At 44.9% G+C, this 17,412-nt stretch overlaps 1 protein-coding gene and 1 non-coding gene across 3 annotated transcripts in view; one reads left to right on the top strand and one right to left on the bottom strand.

Annotated features, from left to right (window-relative positions):
* Dlgap2 (DLG associated protein 2) overlaps positions 1-17,412 on the bottom strand; it is a 735,414-nt gene that overhangs the window by 569,804 nt on the left and 148,198 nt on the right. For both annotated transcript variants that reach the window (XM_034520297.2, XM_076913868.1), the window contains exon 3: positions 16,695-16,749. In XM_034520297.2, the coding sequence (XP_034376188.1) occupies positions 16,695-16,749 (55 nt within the window). The remainder of the gene's footprint in view (positions 1-16,694; positions 16,750-17,412) is intronic.
* On the top strand, positions 784-914 carry LOC117722086 (small nucleolar RNA SNORA17). Its single transcript, XR_004608492.1, has one exon. It is a non-coding gene; the product is annotated as a small nucleolar RNA SNORA17 (small nucleolar RNA).

The following is a 17,412-nucleotide window of genomic DNA, read 5'->3' as shown; positions in this document are numbered from 1 at the left end:
TCCTGGGAAGGAGTAAGCAGAACAAGGCTAGCAGGCAGGTGGGACTGGCTAGCTGAAGAGTCTCAGAGGGATGTGAGGGAGTCTGGGTAATAGAGTGGTACAGGTCTGAGAGGGAGGGTAGGGCGAGCACCATGGGACAAATCAACAGTGAACACCAGTATGCTCCCACAGGGGAGAGGTCAGTCTCCTGGCTAGAGGAGGTGCTGAGAAAGATAATACTGTAGACAATTCCCAGACCACTGTGAACTAGCAGGTGCTAAATGAGCCAGCCCCAGAATCAGCAGCAAGGCTCTGAACCTAAGCACGATGTCAGAAACACAAGATTAAAGGCATATTATAAGCTGCTCTTCACTGCCTAGTATCTCAAGATCCAGGCACTGGGGCTCAACCACTGGGGGAAAAACTCAAGTCTTCCTATGGGACACAGGGTCTCTCCCTGCTGTGCCAGGACTAGACTGAGGCAGCAAGATGTCAGAAGCTAACCCCTGGCTCCCCCAGGATGAATACACACACACACACACACACACACCCCTTGGCTACTCCACTTCTCTCAAGAATTCTTATGAATAAATTTTCAAAGAAAGGTCACAGTATAATCCCATGTGGACATCCTGGGCTCCTCATAGTGCTCTCTACCACATCCACAGTTGCTGCCCAGATTCCCTCATCTCCACAATGCCATATCTTCTAACATCCCATATGACAGCTTCTTACCCCAGCAATACATCTCAGTCCCGATCGCTGTCCACTGACTGACATGAGAATATTGAAGAGCAAAGCCACCATGCCCCTAGAAGCATTGCAGGTATGGCTGCTATGTCACACATGTGTTAGTAGGTGGCAGAGACGAGAGAGGCTATGCCTATGCTCAGTGTTCTGACCTGGATGTAGAGGTTGTAGGTGAGCCAGCCCCAAGTATGAGAGAGCAGGCCCCGCCTCTTGTCTGCTAGGCAGTGGTGCAGATGAAGGAGAGAAAGCCTCCTCCTCTTATCCCTTGTCATCTATGGCAAGCAGGAGAACTGGCCCTGGGTGATGAAAGTGGGAGGCCATGTCCCTCACCTGCTGCAGCGCTCGGAAGAGCAGGTCCTGCACCTCACCTGGGCAGCACAGTTGAGGTGACCCTGGGTGTGGGAGTTTCTGGTGAGTAAGCCCTGAGGGCATGAGAGAGGGAGAGCCTGCAGGATGACGAGCTCAGATACCTCTTAGGCCCAGATCCAGGGCTTTGAATTGGCTCACCCTAACATCTACCCCATTGATGAACTGCTAGAGCATATAAAGGGGCTGGTCCTACCTATCGAAAACTCCAGGATCTCCAAAACACAAAGTAACAACAGGATATCCAAGAGGAGTCCTGTTGGAGAACCTGATGCTAAGGTCACAGACTCTGATACTAATGTCAAAGTCCACCATGTCTGGATAGCTCTCTGAGCTCAGTGTAAAATGGAGGTTTCCCTTTCCCATTTTCTCCCTCTGACCTTGTTTGGAGAGTGTCTCTGAGCACATCCCTACCTTATTTGGAGAATGACCTTGCACAGAACTTCCTGCTAGTGCTATATGATTTAGCACATGAGTCTTAAGTCTTTTCCCCTACCCATATGATAATTAGGTGCTATGTTATGACCAATCAATCTTTCCCTCTACCCATATGATAATTAGGTGCTATGTTGTGACCAATCAGCCCTTCCAGTCTGTATACTAATTAGGTACTGTGTTATGACCAATCACCCTTTCCTGCAGGTAACCCTAATAACCCTTATATACCTTACCCTTGGAGCAATAAAATGAGCTGTCTCTCTGAAGCTGACACCCAGAAGTTCCTTCTGCTATACTCATGGCTTTCTGAGTCCTGCTCAAAGCCTCTGCTCCCTTCATCATGTGGTCAGATGCCAACAACCCATGAGGAAAAGGCAGACCCACAGAACCCCAATGAGGTTCCAGTAACAATAGAGTAGCAGAAGCCAGAGAACTCATACTAGACCATCAAGTCACTGTGACAAACATTTGTAAGCAAAGAAGTGCGAACAAAAGAGTATACTGTGGGACACACTGTGACACACTACAGCTTCCACAAGACTTTTTTTCTCTATTGAGACAAAGAATGTAAGGGTGGAGGGTGAGCAAGAGGGGAACAGGAGATAAATGGAATTAAGGTGCATGATGCAAAACTCAAAAAGAACCAATACAAAGTTTTTTTTAAATCAAAGCCATTTATTTGCACTGCTGCAAGCTGCCAAACCCTGCATGTCCCCACCACTCCACCATTATCAAAATGAAAACAGCTCTCTGATGTTGCCCAGAAGCCCAAATACACTGAACAGAGAGACCTTGTTAAAGCCTCCAAGATGACCCTTGTGGGTTCACTTGTGAACACCTCGGCAAGTAACACCAAGTACTGCACCTGGTTCTTGTTCATCCTAATGGTGCCCCTCCCTCCGCACCGCTGACTGCAACCCAGACCACACAAATCCAGTCTCCATTCATACTATACACAGGGTTCCCCACAGCATCCCAGGACAGCAGCACTCACAGCCATTGATACCAAGGTCTCCCATGAAACAGGATCCCAAGGACAAACTCACTGGCTTCCTATACTCACAGCCTGGCCCTATACACATAGACACACCCAGGGTTTACTCTCCAGAGCAAGCACTATCAGACAGCTCAGCACAGTAGGGCTAACATAGCCCCAAGGGCAGCCTGTGACACACGACCACAGAGAGAGCTCTTATCTTTTTGCTAACAACCACAGTCTGACTACATAAAGATTTTAGTGATGTTTTCTTCTGCATGACATATACATTGTTTGTTCTCATCCCTGCTATATCCTAATCACCTCCCATTGATCTCCTCCCCTGTATCCCCCTCTCTACTTCATCTTTCTTTCTGTGGAGATTAAATATAGAAAATACATGGTACTTTCCTTTCTGAGTCTGTCCGATTGCACTCAACATGACAGTCCCTAGTCACATCCATTTTCTTATAAATGACATGATTTAGTTCTTCTTTATGGCCAAGTAATGCTCTATTGTGCGTATATACCATGGATTTTTATTCATTCTTCCACTGACAGGCATCTAGGCCGGATTCCATGACATGGCTATTGTGAATAGCAAAACAATAAACACCAGTATGCAGGTGTCTCTTCTGAAACACTTCAATATACAGTGTGAATGGTAACTTTCTGAATAGGACTCTGATGGCTCACGAAATCATAGCAAGGGCTGACAAATGGGATTTCATCAAATTAAAAACCTCCCTTACAACAAAAGAATCAACCGAACAAAGAGACAGTTCCGGAACAGGAAAAATCGTTGCCAGCCATTTATCCAAGGGAAGACTAATAGCTAAATGTAAAAAGAACTAAGAGCAATTTAATAACAAAAGAATAGGTAATCCAATTACTAAAGGGGTAAACGAACTGAACACTTTTCAAAGTGAGAAGTACAGATGGCCAAGATATATATATGAAAAAGAGAGCTCAACATTTTCAGCTATCAGGGAAAGGAGATCCCATCTCGAGCAGTCAGAATGGCTATGACCAAGAAAATGAACAGCAGATGCTGGCGAGGATGTGGGGACAGAGGAATCTTGGATTACTGGTGGGAGTGTAAGCTGTTGGATCCACTGAGAAAATCAGTTTGGAGGTTCTTCAAAAACCTAAAGCTAGAATTACTATAATAATGACCCAGCTACACCAACCCTGGGTGTGTTCCTGGAGGAAGCAAAGCCAAGAGGTCTTACTCGGAGCCCTGCTTCCAACTGCACAGAACATCTGTTCAGATGGCTGGGACATTAAATGCAACTGAGGCTCTAATGTGTCATTTACTGGCAGCTGCAGATCCCAAGGCAGCATCTCGGGTGCTGTCCACTCTGCCTGAGAACAGGTAGATAAGCCTCTCTTAAGAAGATGTTTTTCTGAAATACAAGGGCAAGTTCTGGCTGCCGACAGCTACTACCCCACCCTATAGCAACTAACAGGCTCCTGACGCTGGCCATCCCACACTGTTGTTCTTATGTTCAAGGCCCTCTCTGCAGGACTTCCTCACGATCAACTTGCTTTCTCCTGTCTCACTCTCCACCACCAGGCCTCTGATACAAACTCCTGTTCTGTTTGGCTCAATTAAAATACTATTACTTCCTAACATGCCCATCTCCAGGAGTCACGCAAGTTGGAAAGATGCCTCCCTACCCTGGGAATCCTGTTTTGAGACTTTTATAGAGATACATTTAAATGTCACCAACCGTTTTCCTCTTTGGAAAAAAATATCATCCTAAAGAGCAATACAATCGCCTTCAGAACCTGGAGCTTCAGGTATCAACTTTACTCTGAGTGATAGGAGAAGCCCTGGGTACTGCCACATCCTGGCTGGAAGGTGCCAGGTGAGGACATGAAAAGTTTCCAACATCAGTGTGGCACCCCTGTGCCTGGAGTGACCATTCTTTTCAGGGTCCTTCTCTGAACTCTCCAGAGACATCAGGCTGTTAGAACAGATCCAGAAAAGGCTGTCTGCCAAGTCAGATATAGACAAATCCCCATCACAGCCACAAGAGACACCTGAGGGAGGGCTTACAGCTTCTTCCACAGCCTGTGCCACAATACAGAGTTTGTCACGTAGCAGATTCATGGTAACTATTCCCCAGAGTTACTCCGTGTACCAGACCGCAGGCTTCTAGACCAAGACCACTATCTTTAACTGCAGAATTCTCAGTTTCATGTCGCCATAAGAAACATTTTCCTTTCTCAATTTCATTATTTGTGCATCTGTCCTTAATATCTCTGCAAATTAACCCCAACTCCTACCTGAGGAAATGGCTGTTATAAATCAAGTGGGTTGAGGGTGATTTATATGCCGCCCGAAAACTGTTAAGCAATGAGACTGTGCTGCTAAATAAGCCAGCCCGTGTGGGAAATCCATCACTGTCTTTATGGGAAGCTGCAGCGGTGGGGAGGAGAAGCTCATCGTGCTGAGCAGGGTGTGGCGGAGGCTGCAGGAACCAAGTATCAGCAGCCAAGGAGCCAGCACAGTGGCCACTGGGTCCCTACACGAGAAGATACATAAGGACATTTTAAGCTAGAGAGACTAGAGAGATGGTTCAATGGTTAAGAATGCTGCTCTTGCAGAGGACCTGGTTAGATTTCTAGTATCCACATGGAGCAGCTCACAACCACCTGTAACTAGCTCCAAGGGACCCAATGCCACGCTTCTGTAGGCATTGAACTCACATGTATATACCCACACACAGATACATGCCCATATACGTGATTCAAGACTTAGTAAAAATAAATATTTTAAAAATTCTAATCAATACTTGGTTTTACCAAAAAAAAAAAAAAAAAAAAAAATGAAGTGATAGTTTTTAGACCTTTTCATTTAGTACAGAGTGAGTTTTTACAATGAAATGTACTCATCATATAATGTTCGGGGTGGTAGGTTTTTTTTTTTTACAAATATCCAAACTTCTCAACTTCAAAAGAAAGAATTCAAGAGAAGTTGGAACAGGCTCTGGAATGGAAGGACGCAACCGCCATGTAAGATCTTGGGGGACTAAACACAGCGGCCTCCACCACCATGCAGATGGCTAGAATAGACTAGCTGATGAGATTAGGGAAGGAAATTCTTCGCCCGGCCATTGAGGTATCTGGCTAGTTTTAAAATATTAAAACAAACAAGCAAAAAAGAATTCAGTGACTTTCACCTGATGGCTCCCTTTACATTATTAGGACTTCAGGAGGCAGCCAGCCCTTCCTGACACTAACACTCTCCTTTTAGAACACCAATAAGAAGGGCCCTGATAGTGGAGGCAGCTGTAGGGTAAGGCAGAGGGGTGTGGGTCAATTCTAAGAGGTGAGCTTCTGAATTCCACTACTAAAAACCAGCAGCACCACAAAGGTAGATGGAGTCTTGCTGCGAGGATCTGGTCATCCCCATCAAACCTGACACCTGTGACACACAGTGCCTGACAGGTCACTGCTGCCAACCTCCACTGAGACAATCCCAAGTCTGCTCCCACCCAGAACTAGGGCTCACCAGGTGACCTTCCCTCCAGTTCTCCCAGCCAAAGCCCTCACTGTCCATTGAAGGAGGGGAGTATGACATCCTCATGAGCAGAGAAAGAACAACAAATTCACCACAGAGGAGCCCAAGTGAAATATGAATAACCAGGCTTCAATCCCACAGTTCAGTGCATCCTGACAAAGACAAGCAAGAACACCCTCTACCCCAACTCCCTATTAAAATAGCCAAGCACCATGCAAAGATACCAGCTAGGTCCCACACAGACAGCAACTAGTTAGTAACACAGCTATGTCAGTAGAGGAGCCATCCCCACTGTCACACAGGTGACCAGACTGCAGTAACAGATATCCATGCTCTGTCACATGGGAACAACAGAAAAGGCTAGCAGGTCCCCAGCAAACCCATAAATGCCCCATGAAAAAGCCCATTGGACAGGCCTACATATATCTCATGTACACAAGAACCACACATGCAGGCACTCCTGAACAACACTGGAACTTGCAACGTGTGTGATGTACATCACGGCTTCTGACGAGGAATCCCAGAGACCTGTGCAGTCCAAAGAAACTGGAAACAGTGTTAGCTGGGACCATGAATACTAGAACAGCACTGTAGACCCAGGTGAAATGCCTGAACAAAAGGAAACCAGAGAGTGGGAGCTTCAGAAACCTGAAGCAAGACATAGGACAAAGAAATGAAGAGGATAGCTGTGGTATGAAAGACTGTATAAAAAACTTTTTCTGTTAGAGAGAAGACTGAAGGAGCAGAAAGGGTTTGTGACCCCAATGAGGAGAGCAACAATACCAACCATCCAGAGCTCGCCAGGGTCTAAACCACCAACTTGGAAGTACATAGGGAAGGACCCATGGCTCCAGCTATATATGTAGGGGAGGATGGCCTTGTCGGGCATAGGTGGGAGAGAAGAACCTTGGTCCCATGAAGGCCGGACATCGAGTGTGAGGAAATTCAAGGGTGGGGAGGTTAGGAGTGGGGGGGGTAGGTGGGGGCACATCCTCATATAAGCATTAGAAGGGGGGATGGGATAGGGGGTTCTTGGGCAGGGCAGGGAATGGGGTAAGGGGGTAACTTCTGAAATGTAAATACAATATCCAATAAAAAAATAAATTAAAAAAAAAACTTTTTCTGGGGACACACATCTATTCACCCCAGATAGTGAGCCCACAACAGACCAAAGTACCAATACTACCCAAGTCCAATTTGGTGGACCATGAGTTTTACTGGAGTTTCTTACAGGGACACACGTCTATTCACCCCAGATAGTGAGTCCACAACAGACCAAAGTACAGATACCACCCAAGTCCAATTTGGTGGACCATGAGTTTTACTGGGGTTTCTTACAGGGATATGAGTGAGGGGTTACAGGGGCAGATTCAACTCAAAGCCAGCTGCATCACCAACATCCACCTCAGCATGGGTAACAGGTCACAAAGCTGGGGACACTGCACTGCCTGCAGGAAGCTCAACAGGCTGAGGAGTGTCCTTTCTATGTGGCTGGCTCTGTTGCTTCAAACTTCTGTTTCTTCCAAGCTGCTAATCTCATCTCAGTCTTTGCTGCTTAGCTTGACTGAGAGTCTTCTTTGCAGCTCAGCTTTGCTAGTTGGAAAGGACCTCTCAGTTTTTATTGCTTTGCTTACTCCAGCAGGGTGGGGCCTAATGAATCTTGTCAGTTTCAGGAACTTCCTGAAGATATTTGGAGTTGTTTATCTTCCTGGTTAAAGAGATTCCCTACAAGATGGAATGTTTCAATCTTGGGGGAAACTGTTGTGCAACAGGCACCACTAGAAAGCAACAACACAGAGTGTGTATATAGCCAGATTAGCACCAAGTTAATTTGTAAGTGTTAAAAAAAATAATCCCTTATTAAGTCACCTCTTAGTAAAGAGAAAGCTCTCTGGAAAGATGGGAAGTTAGTGGTCCATTCAGATCACACACACCAGGAACCAGTGTCCTTTGGAAGGAAGCCATATGTGTGATACTGTATAGGACCCTTGCTATGTCTGATATTTTCTCTACATTTCCCTGAGAGACTGCCAACATCCTTCTTATTCTCAAGGCCATACCAATCTGGTGCTCCTGTCCTGGGCACAACTGTAACCTGGCATATGTTGACAGAGGACAAGCACTATTGAGAAATCTCTCTTTAGTGCTAGGGACAGGGTGGATTCTACTGAACCCCTTCTTTTGTTCTCTCCCTCACTCCAGGTAGCACCCAACATGTAGCAGAAGGAGAGGGGCTAGAGTATACTGCCAATCCCAGGACCCCATAATCAAGGGCCTAAAACCACTTGAGACAGGGCCCTTGTTATTACCGACCCTGTTATATAGACCATTCCACAGTATACATTAGCCTCACTTCAATCAACATCTCACCCTGTCAAGTTCCTATCAAATAATTCATTCTTATATACCAAGACTTTTTACTTTTAAAATACGGATTCTGAAGTCCAGCTTATATATTGATTATAATGTAATTTTTCAAGTAACATTGTTCAAAATCTTCAATAGCCATAAATATACTGTAACAGTTTATCATTCATTCAAAATCATTTATCTCAACCCAAATATGTTATATCTAAAAATCTATAAAAGTAATAAATGAGCCAATCTTTCCTTAAGTAAGAACCAGCAGGAACTGAATACCGCTGTAATCCTCATGAAGTAAATTTCACAATTAACACACTGTTCATGGTCATCCCAAAGCTTTTGTTTGCCAAAGACCAAGACCAATAGCCAGGCCACCCTTTGGAGATCAAGTTAGGTGTGTGGTAGCCTTGCAGTCTCTTAGAAAGATCTGTGCTCCACTCAGCAGCATAGGCAGATTGTGGACTATTTAAATGCCTGTGAATTAAGCCATATTGTCAGACAACTGGTAGACCCCTGTTTCTATTACAGGCTTAACCATCAACAACACTCATCGTCTTAGGGGATTCTAACTGACTTGAAGAACTAACAGTCACATTTAAAAGCAGAAGCCTATATCTAAAAATCTTTGACTTCTCAGCAAGCACATACATATTCATACACGTGCACAAATGGCAATAACAATAAAAATGTCCTCAGTACTCAGCAAAGTTTGTTATTCCAGATCTGGGAAAGCAACAGACACAATCATTTCAAAAATGCTTAAATGGGGGACATCCAAATGGCGGTAAAAAACACCTCAACACCTCATAAAATGTCTAAGGACTGACTCTTCACTCTGCAAAGTGAAGCTTACGCGAGTCAGAGGTTCAAAGCTGAGGCCCATTGTTACTCAGGCTGCTCTTATTCACAAAAGGCTGGCCCTCCTGAGGGCTGTCCTATAGGAATGGTTCCGACAGAGAATCTGGTGAGAAATAAGGTTTCCTAAGAAAACGCATTTGGGGGAAATACAGGAATTAGCTTGGAAGTTTAGACCCCAGTAAAGGAGTGTCTGAGCCACCAGTGCAAACATGAAGACACAGAGACAGGCAACGTTGACTGAGGCATCTTCACATGTTCACACAGCAACCTAATCCTGACTCTGGACTGTTTCTCATACACTCTATAGAGCCAGCAAGGTGGGTTTTATGCTGCTGGCTTCTGCATGGTGCAATCATGGGGTTCTGTGGAATCCAGGAAGGGGTTCATTCACAGGTTACCACACATGCCACCTCTATATATTTTTTCATCCCTAAAAGACCAACTCAGCCTTCTTCAAATCCACATTTGGTGGTTTTGCTCAGTCAGGGTAGACAAAATGTTTTTGCATCATTCAAACACACTGAAACAAATCCCAAGGAGAAGACTCTTCCTACCCATGGGAAGCGCTATAATAAATCAAAGCCTTTAACTTTGTGTGTTCCATGATAACCCCCTTAACTTTAAGGGGGACCTCCACATCTGGAGAGACTTGGTGCTAAGAGTTTGACCAACTTCTAACATTCAATTATGAAATTACATTAATCAATCGAGGGAACTTGTTTGGAGCATGCACTGGATCAATTCAGGGTGTAGAAGCCATGCCAGAGCCACAGTATCATAACAATCAGGGATGTCCTGACCCTTCCCACCCACCCCATCTTGGGACCACACACTCCTCTCCTGTTCCTTGCCTACTCTTCACCCTCAGTAGCATCTTTAGAAATCACACTCATATGCAAACCCCAAATTCTTAGCAGTAACTGGAAGCTATTTTCCAATTTCTGTGCTCCACGTTGGAACATGTGTGGATGCGTAGTTCCTACTCTCTTACTCGAGTTACAAGCTAGGAGGAGCAATAAGTCTGACAGCCTATGAGTATCGATACACCTCCTCCCAGCCCTTCCTCTGCCACAAGCCCTGCAGGGACAGCCTTTCCTGTTCCTGATAAGGAACAAGGCTGAGTCCTAGGTTGGGCCACCCAAGTCCCCTAGTGTAACCTGACTAACCCAGCTCCTGGTGGCTTGGCTCACCCCAACTAAAAGGAGAGTGAGAACTGCTAGGATTCCATTTCATTTCCCCTCTCCAGGAGACCAGCATTTTGTTTTATAGTAATAAGAGCAGGTAGCCTACAGCCATTTCCTCACCTTTGGAAACTTAGAGCTTAGACTATGCTTGCTGATCTGCCAGCACACATCAACCTTCATCTTGCCATGAGTTTCATGTAGAGGTGAATGCGCATGATCCTGACTTAATACCAGCATGAATGTAAGGTAACTTATAAATCAATGGGTAGGGAAAGGATGACAGAGTTAGGGGAAGGGAACAGGGAGTCTTCCGTGAGTCAAAGCCATGGTTAATGTACCGAGACAGGTACAGAGCACTGGGCAACGGTAGACAGGAATGAACTACGAACAGGGTGTGTAGGGGGTGTTTACTCTTTGTCTCGAAATGAGTTGTGCATCCAGCCACACAGCACCAGATGCTAGTGTGGTGGTGGTGGGCTATGCAGTGCTGTCCTGAGATACTCCACAGCCTTCTCGCTGGAGCAGGGAGCTTCCTAAAGTAGCACAGCTATTGGGAGTCCTAAAGCAGCATGCGTGGAAACCCGTCCTCCCCACAGTGCTCCACAGTAAACCAGATTTCAAAGCATCCACCCAGAGTATTACCCCTAACAAACCGCTTGTCTGTACACTTTTTTTTTCCACCCTAAAGAGCTTGTAAAATAAAAAACTCTACAACACCATGAACTGGGTGGTCACTTCTTCTCTTGATTATCTGGAGCACATTCTGAGATGTTAGGTAAACACACAGTGCTAAGGTTAGCATGCAGCCACTCAGGTTTGGAAAGGACAACACAGAGGATAAGAATCATCCCTCATGTTCCCAAATGAAAACTACAGTCAGGACAAGCCAAGAGCCTCCCAGAGAAGTTAATTTGGTTATGCCCAGCCACAAAGAGCTGCGGTGGTGTGTACATGGTGGCCCCATGAACTTGGGGGATATTATTAAGGAATATTGTTCAAACTACAGGGTAAGTCTGTAACCTCTCAGAGGAGAAGAACCAAGAGCATTTGCCCTTCAGCCTTGTGATGGTTTGTATGAACTCAGCCCAGGGAGTGGCACTATTAGAAGGTGAGGCCCTGTTTGAGTAGGTATGTCACTAAGGGTGTGGGCTTTAAGGCCTTCATCCTTGCTGCCTGGAAGTCAGTATTCTCCTAGCAGACTTCAGAATAAGATGTAGAACTCTCAGCTCCCCCTGCACCATGCCTGCCTGGATGCTGCCATGCTCCTGCCTTAACGATGATGGACTGAACCTCTGAACCTGTAAGCCAGCCCCAGTTAAATGTTGTCCTTTATAAGAGCTGCCTTGGTTGTGGTGTTGTTTAAAGCAGTAAAACCCTAAGACAGGCCTCACAGCCTCTTGGCTTCACATCACTATCACCAGGGAGGAACCCAAGTGAAGAGTGCCCAGGTCTGTGGGAGTCAAGAGCTCAGCCGGTCTTCACAGCCAAGCACGCTACAGGGATGGGAATAAACACAGTTTATTTCTGGGCTGTATTTCTACTGGTTTCCTACTTATAAAAAAAAAATACTGCCATCTAAGATACAATGAGACCCTATAGGTGAAGAAAAAGCACAATGAATAAAGCTATTTTGGTCCTAAAACTATTGATCTATAAACTTACATTCTGGCAGTAGTTTTGAAACACTACCAATTTTGTAATAAAATCCTTTTCAGTTTATGAAATTAAGCCCTTTGACGCATGAAAGGCTTTTCTTCTGTCTTTGGTTGGTGGGCCGGGGGAGAGAGCACAGGCAAACAAGAGTTCTGCTCACTCAACGATGGCACAGAGTGTTAGGAGACAGAGAAAGCAAATCTCCACAGCTCACAGCATTTACTTTCTCCATTTAGCTCAGGGCCCGTTATTCTTAGTTTATGAATCATATCATATGGCATTCCATTTGCACAACCTCAATTCTGTTTTGAAAAGGAAAAGGTAGTATAAATAATTGCAGTAACTGGGTAAAAGAGCCCACTTGGAGCATTTGCCCTCTCAGAGAATAAACCGTCAACCTGTAATATTAAAATGGCATCACTTGGCACTCAGTGCCCCGCCTATGCACTCTGTACATGAGGCATCCCTCCAGGACCCGGTCATGCACAATACTTACTGCAGTCACCCCAGGGGCTCCACAGCCACCCAGGCCCCTCTTCCCCCACAACAGCATCACCATTCCTCATCCACATCATTCTGCCCTGCACTTTATCAGAGTCACACATGGACAGGAAGGATCCCCTGAGGTTACTGTAGCATAGCAGCCCAACACCGTGTGAGATGCTGAGTCAGTCACAGCACAATGTTCTGCAGCTATGCAGAGGAGAACGCCAGGAAGTGGGGTCTGTGTCCCTATCCTCCTTCACAGGCAATAGCCAAAGCTAATATAGAAGTTCTAAACTAAAGGTACTCTGCAGGGCCACCATTCAGTGTCTTCTCTGTCATACCAGAAAACAGCATTTCAGCCATATGTGTATGAACCAACTGCCCCATCTCTGGGACCAGTCACTTCGAGTCATGCCCCTGCAGACAGGCTGTAGAAAAAGAACAAACTGACTCGTTCATTTCCCCTTATTTCTTTACTGTTCTTTACTGTGAAGTTACAAGCTGTTGAAAACCTTTGGCTCATGAGAAATCCAATAGATGTAAAATTACCACCCTTTCTTGCCGTTTCAACAGAGATGTCTGTCCCCACTGTTTTCTGAACTAAATTTGCAAGCTGGCCAGCAGTCAGACTAGTTTCAACAGACCTCCTGCTCCTTGGATGGTTGATGATGTATAATTAAGTTGACTGCCCTGTAGACGACTAAAGTCATTATATATATATATCCTATCTGCATGTAAAAAACAGATCTGTTCAACATATGTGGATATTGTAAAATTAAGGATCCTGTTTCAAACATTAGGTTTTAATCCAAGATTTTATTCAGCCCAAATACACTAAGAAATTTGCACCATATGGAGACCATGTTTAACCACTGTCAGTATCCTGGGAAGACTGCACAGAAGATGGTCAAAGGTCTCTACCTGCCCAAAAGACTGATCAGAGACTGGGAACCTCCCAGTCTCTTCCCAGGACTGGGAACCAGCCATGGTAGGAGAATTTGCAACATGGAAACTGGCAAACACCAGGGGCTCGGATTCCCACCTCCCCAGCGTCACCCTGCAGAGGGAAGCTGTTTGAGTGGCAGCTCTCACTGGTAGTCAGGCAACCTCCGAGACAGGAATGCTCATGTATTTCAGGAATACCATCATGAGTTGACAAAGAGGCAAGAATCACAGGCGCACACATGAAGCTCTTCATATCAACTTCCATGGAGAACATGTTTCATTATCACCTTTCTGTGACTTTGGAATGAAATCTAGCCCAAAGTCAAATCTCCCAGCATGCTTAGTCTGTGTACAGCCTGTCACTTTGTTGCTGTCAAGGCCTGTGGGGAATGAATGTTTTTGCCATTCTGTGAGATAAATTTGTTCCCACAATGTCTTCATTCTTGGTGGCAGAACAGACTGTCTCCTGAAGGACACAGACAAACACCCTGAGGCAGCCAATCCCAGAGGCAAGGGAGAGCCTGCTGATGGCACCCCACACTCTGCTATCCCACAACCCGCGTGGCCATGCTGAAACAAACTGCTGACAAACAAGATCAGAACCCAGATGTAAGAACCAAATAGCTGCCAACAGTTGCACGGTCTGTCTCACTCAAAGGGAAATACATACAATCAGTTGCCCCTAATACCTTCTCTAATCTTCTCCATGTGCAACCCACACATATCTTATAAAGCAGGAAGAACAGGAGACAATTCAATAGTTTATACTGTGTGCTGCATTTTTATATCAAAACCAAAGTATTCACTCCCCAGAAGGTAAAGGCGTAAAGTGTTCAAGCAATACAAGAGGTAAGCATGTCTTTGAGTGCCAAGCCTGTGCTGCCTATAACCCTGTAAAGACAGGTCAGATTTCTCCTGGAAATCACTGGCTATAATCAAAAGATGTAGGTGAGGAAGTTGCTATTCAGAAAAGTTTCCAAATTCACTGGTGAGTCAGCATGCCCTGTGGCCCTGTAGCCACCTATGACCCACCACTTTGAATAGAGGCACACAGGAAAGCAACCCTGAGACAAGGGTATGTGACAAAGGTAATATTCCAAAAGCTGAAGCCAACAACACCCCCAGCTAGTGACCCCTTTGCCAAAATGAGTTTCAGGTTAGGAAAGAGTCAACTGTATTGTTTTGGTAGAAAATTCTAACAAAAGGTGGCTGGACTCAAGCCACAGACAGCACCTGGAATTCTAGGTATCAACAGGGATGGCCCTGACCACCTGGGTCAGTTGCCAGAGTCCAGCGCACACAGCTGTTAGCTGGGTTAATAAGGTACACAGGTCTCAACCTAAAGGCAAGAAATGGGTCACACACTATTAATAGTCACTGACATTAGAAAAAGAAAGTATCTGAAAGTAAAAGCTGAATTCAACTGAGAACCACGAACGTACTGGGAACTTTCCCACTAAGCCGCACCTCAGTTACAGTGCATTCTTCTGCTGCTTCCCCTTGTGCATCAAAAAGCCTCTGTGCCCAGGGCCTTTCCTTCACAAAACAACAAAGGCAAAAACTCACGCTCAACATGTGCCTTCGTTCTTTTATGAACAAATTCCAAAACAAGGTAGTATAGAGAAATGTAATTAATTAATTAATCCACCATTTTAGCTCATTCACCAAAATTATCACACGCAATTAAATTAGGGAAAAACAATTATATATCTTATTTCAAAACCAGACATGTTTAATTCAGAAAGACTGAGTTCTGTGAAGGTGGACTTCCTGGGTCTAGGCACCAACAAGCAGCCCTCTTAGGAAATGAAAATAAGTCGTCTTGAGATGGCAACATCTCCCAAATTCACTTTGAAGCTTTACATACAGCAAAGTGTCTCAAAATACCCCAAATTCATTTTAGTCCTGAACATCCATGGTAACTTCATATACCCTAGCTTAGCTTGTTTCCATTGCCTTGATGGTGTCTGTGAAATGACGCAAGCCACTTGACCTCCTGCCCTCCTCGCACATCCCTGCGCTTCTGCACAGTATGTGTCGGGCATCTTCACTACTAACCAAGACCGTCAGAAACACAGGCTTAAACAAGATGCGGCTGTGTTACACGTATGTTTCTCTATAAATACAGTAAATAAGATACAAACGTGTTTCAGTAAAAAGAAACCAACACTTTGGAAAGGATGACATCAGTAACAATATATCCATAATCCTTACTTTAAAAGATGTACATTTGTTTCCCCCCAACCCTTGGTGTTTATGTCGGAATATGCAACGTAAGCTCTTTGGCCCTCAGTGACCATACCTGTTCATATGATAACATGGCAGCAGAAGTGTCACCAGAGCAAGCCCCTGTATGTCATCCCAGAAGACAAATGATCTGAAAACCTCCGTTTCATACCCAACAAAAATATCCTGGCACGTACACCTGTATCTGAGGAAAACCTCCAAGCTCTGCAAAACCCTTTGCAAGAAGCAGCTGCATCCATTATCCGCGCCTCGGATGCTAAGACTTTCATTTTGATGAACATAACTTCAATGAGAGGCTGTCTGCATTGAATCATCAAGACCTACAGATCTACAGAAAACACACCTCACATTCTCCTCTTTAATAGTTCCAAAATGGCTTTTAGACCTTCTTTCTCTTCACCACATTTCCTCAGAAACAAAGCAGAGCACTTACGCTCTGCCCAGACCATCTATTCAAGATGCAACGCTGCAGGACTACACAAATAAGCACCACGATATCCCTATTCTGTCTGATTTGTCTGAAGAACATGCACATGGCCAGATCTCACCCTGATGGCCAGACACCAAACACCCCAGACCGCCAAAACAGACAGCTGGTTTTAGTAAGTAGCAAACAAAACAGCTTTGGAGGTGATACATTCAACTTGACTTTAAAAAAAAAAAATAGCTAATTTCCCTTAAAAATCCAAGACGTGAAATTATGTGAATTCTTTGGTCAGTAAAAACAGAAATGTGGACTCAGCTTGTAACTCAACAGACAAACTGAGTATCCCATCTTTTCTGTTATCAAAAAAAAATCACAGAGAGAGAGAGAGAAAGGAGAGGAGAGAACTGCAAAAAGCCTGCAAAACATCTAACTCCCGCATGGCGTTTGGTCACTGACACACAACCGGTGGGCTCAGATCTGGAAGAGTCCTACCTGTGTTCCTGTCTGGTAAGATGCAGCAATGCTTCTGCAGAATGCCGGGCAGAACCTGTTTCAAAACACATAAATAAAAGGCACTTGGTTATTATTCAGGCAGAGGTAAAACACTTCATTAGCTGCTGTGAGGGAGTTTCTAATAAGATCATTCAGTATGGCACAAAAGGCACTGCACCCAAGATGGACTCAATAATCAACCTGTATGGAGAAAGCTGATAATGTGCATCTTTCATCAAAAAAGGTTAATCAAGTAAATGTGCTGATTGTATATGGTTCTCCTGGGATATGGCTGCCACTGGGTAATGCACACCCTAATGAGCCCTGAGAGATCTGGAACATGGCTCTGGAGGGACTGCTGTGTGCAGGGAAATGGGCATACCAATTTTCCTGGTGGCTTTTAAAATATTAGGTGTAATTAGAGCCTGGCAATGAAGCCTTGCTGGGACACTCTGCTGGGTCTTCACTGAGAGCCTAGCCTCAGCGGCTGTCATCTCTCAGCCAGAAGATTTGTGGGGAAATGTAAAACAAAGAGCTCTGTTTAGAGTCTAAGTTTGGTGGCAAGAGGTGAAGGAAGTGTCTCATTTGATTTGAGGGAGAAAACAATAGGAGTTGGTTCTGTCAAGAAAATCCTGCAATGTAAAGCTTCTGCAAAGCACGGGCTGGAAGGAGTCTGCAACAGGAGCGTCTCAGTGGAAAATTTACAACCATGCTTCCT

The sequence above is a fragment of the Arvicanthis niloticus genome, chromosome 16, assembly GCF_011762505.2.
Source record: "Arvicanthis niloticus isolate mArvNil1 chromosome 16, mArvNil1.pat.X, whole genome shotgun sequence".
NCBI lineage: Eukaryota > Metazoa > Chordata > Mammalia > Rodentia > Muridae > Arvicanthis > Arvicanthis niloticus.
Note: the sequence above shows the minus strand (reverse complement) of the source record. Positions and strands in the feature narration are given on the sequence as shown.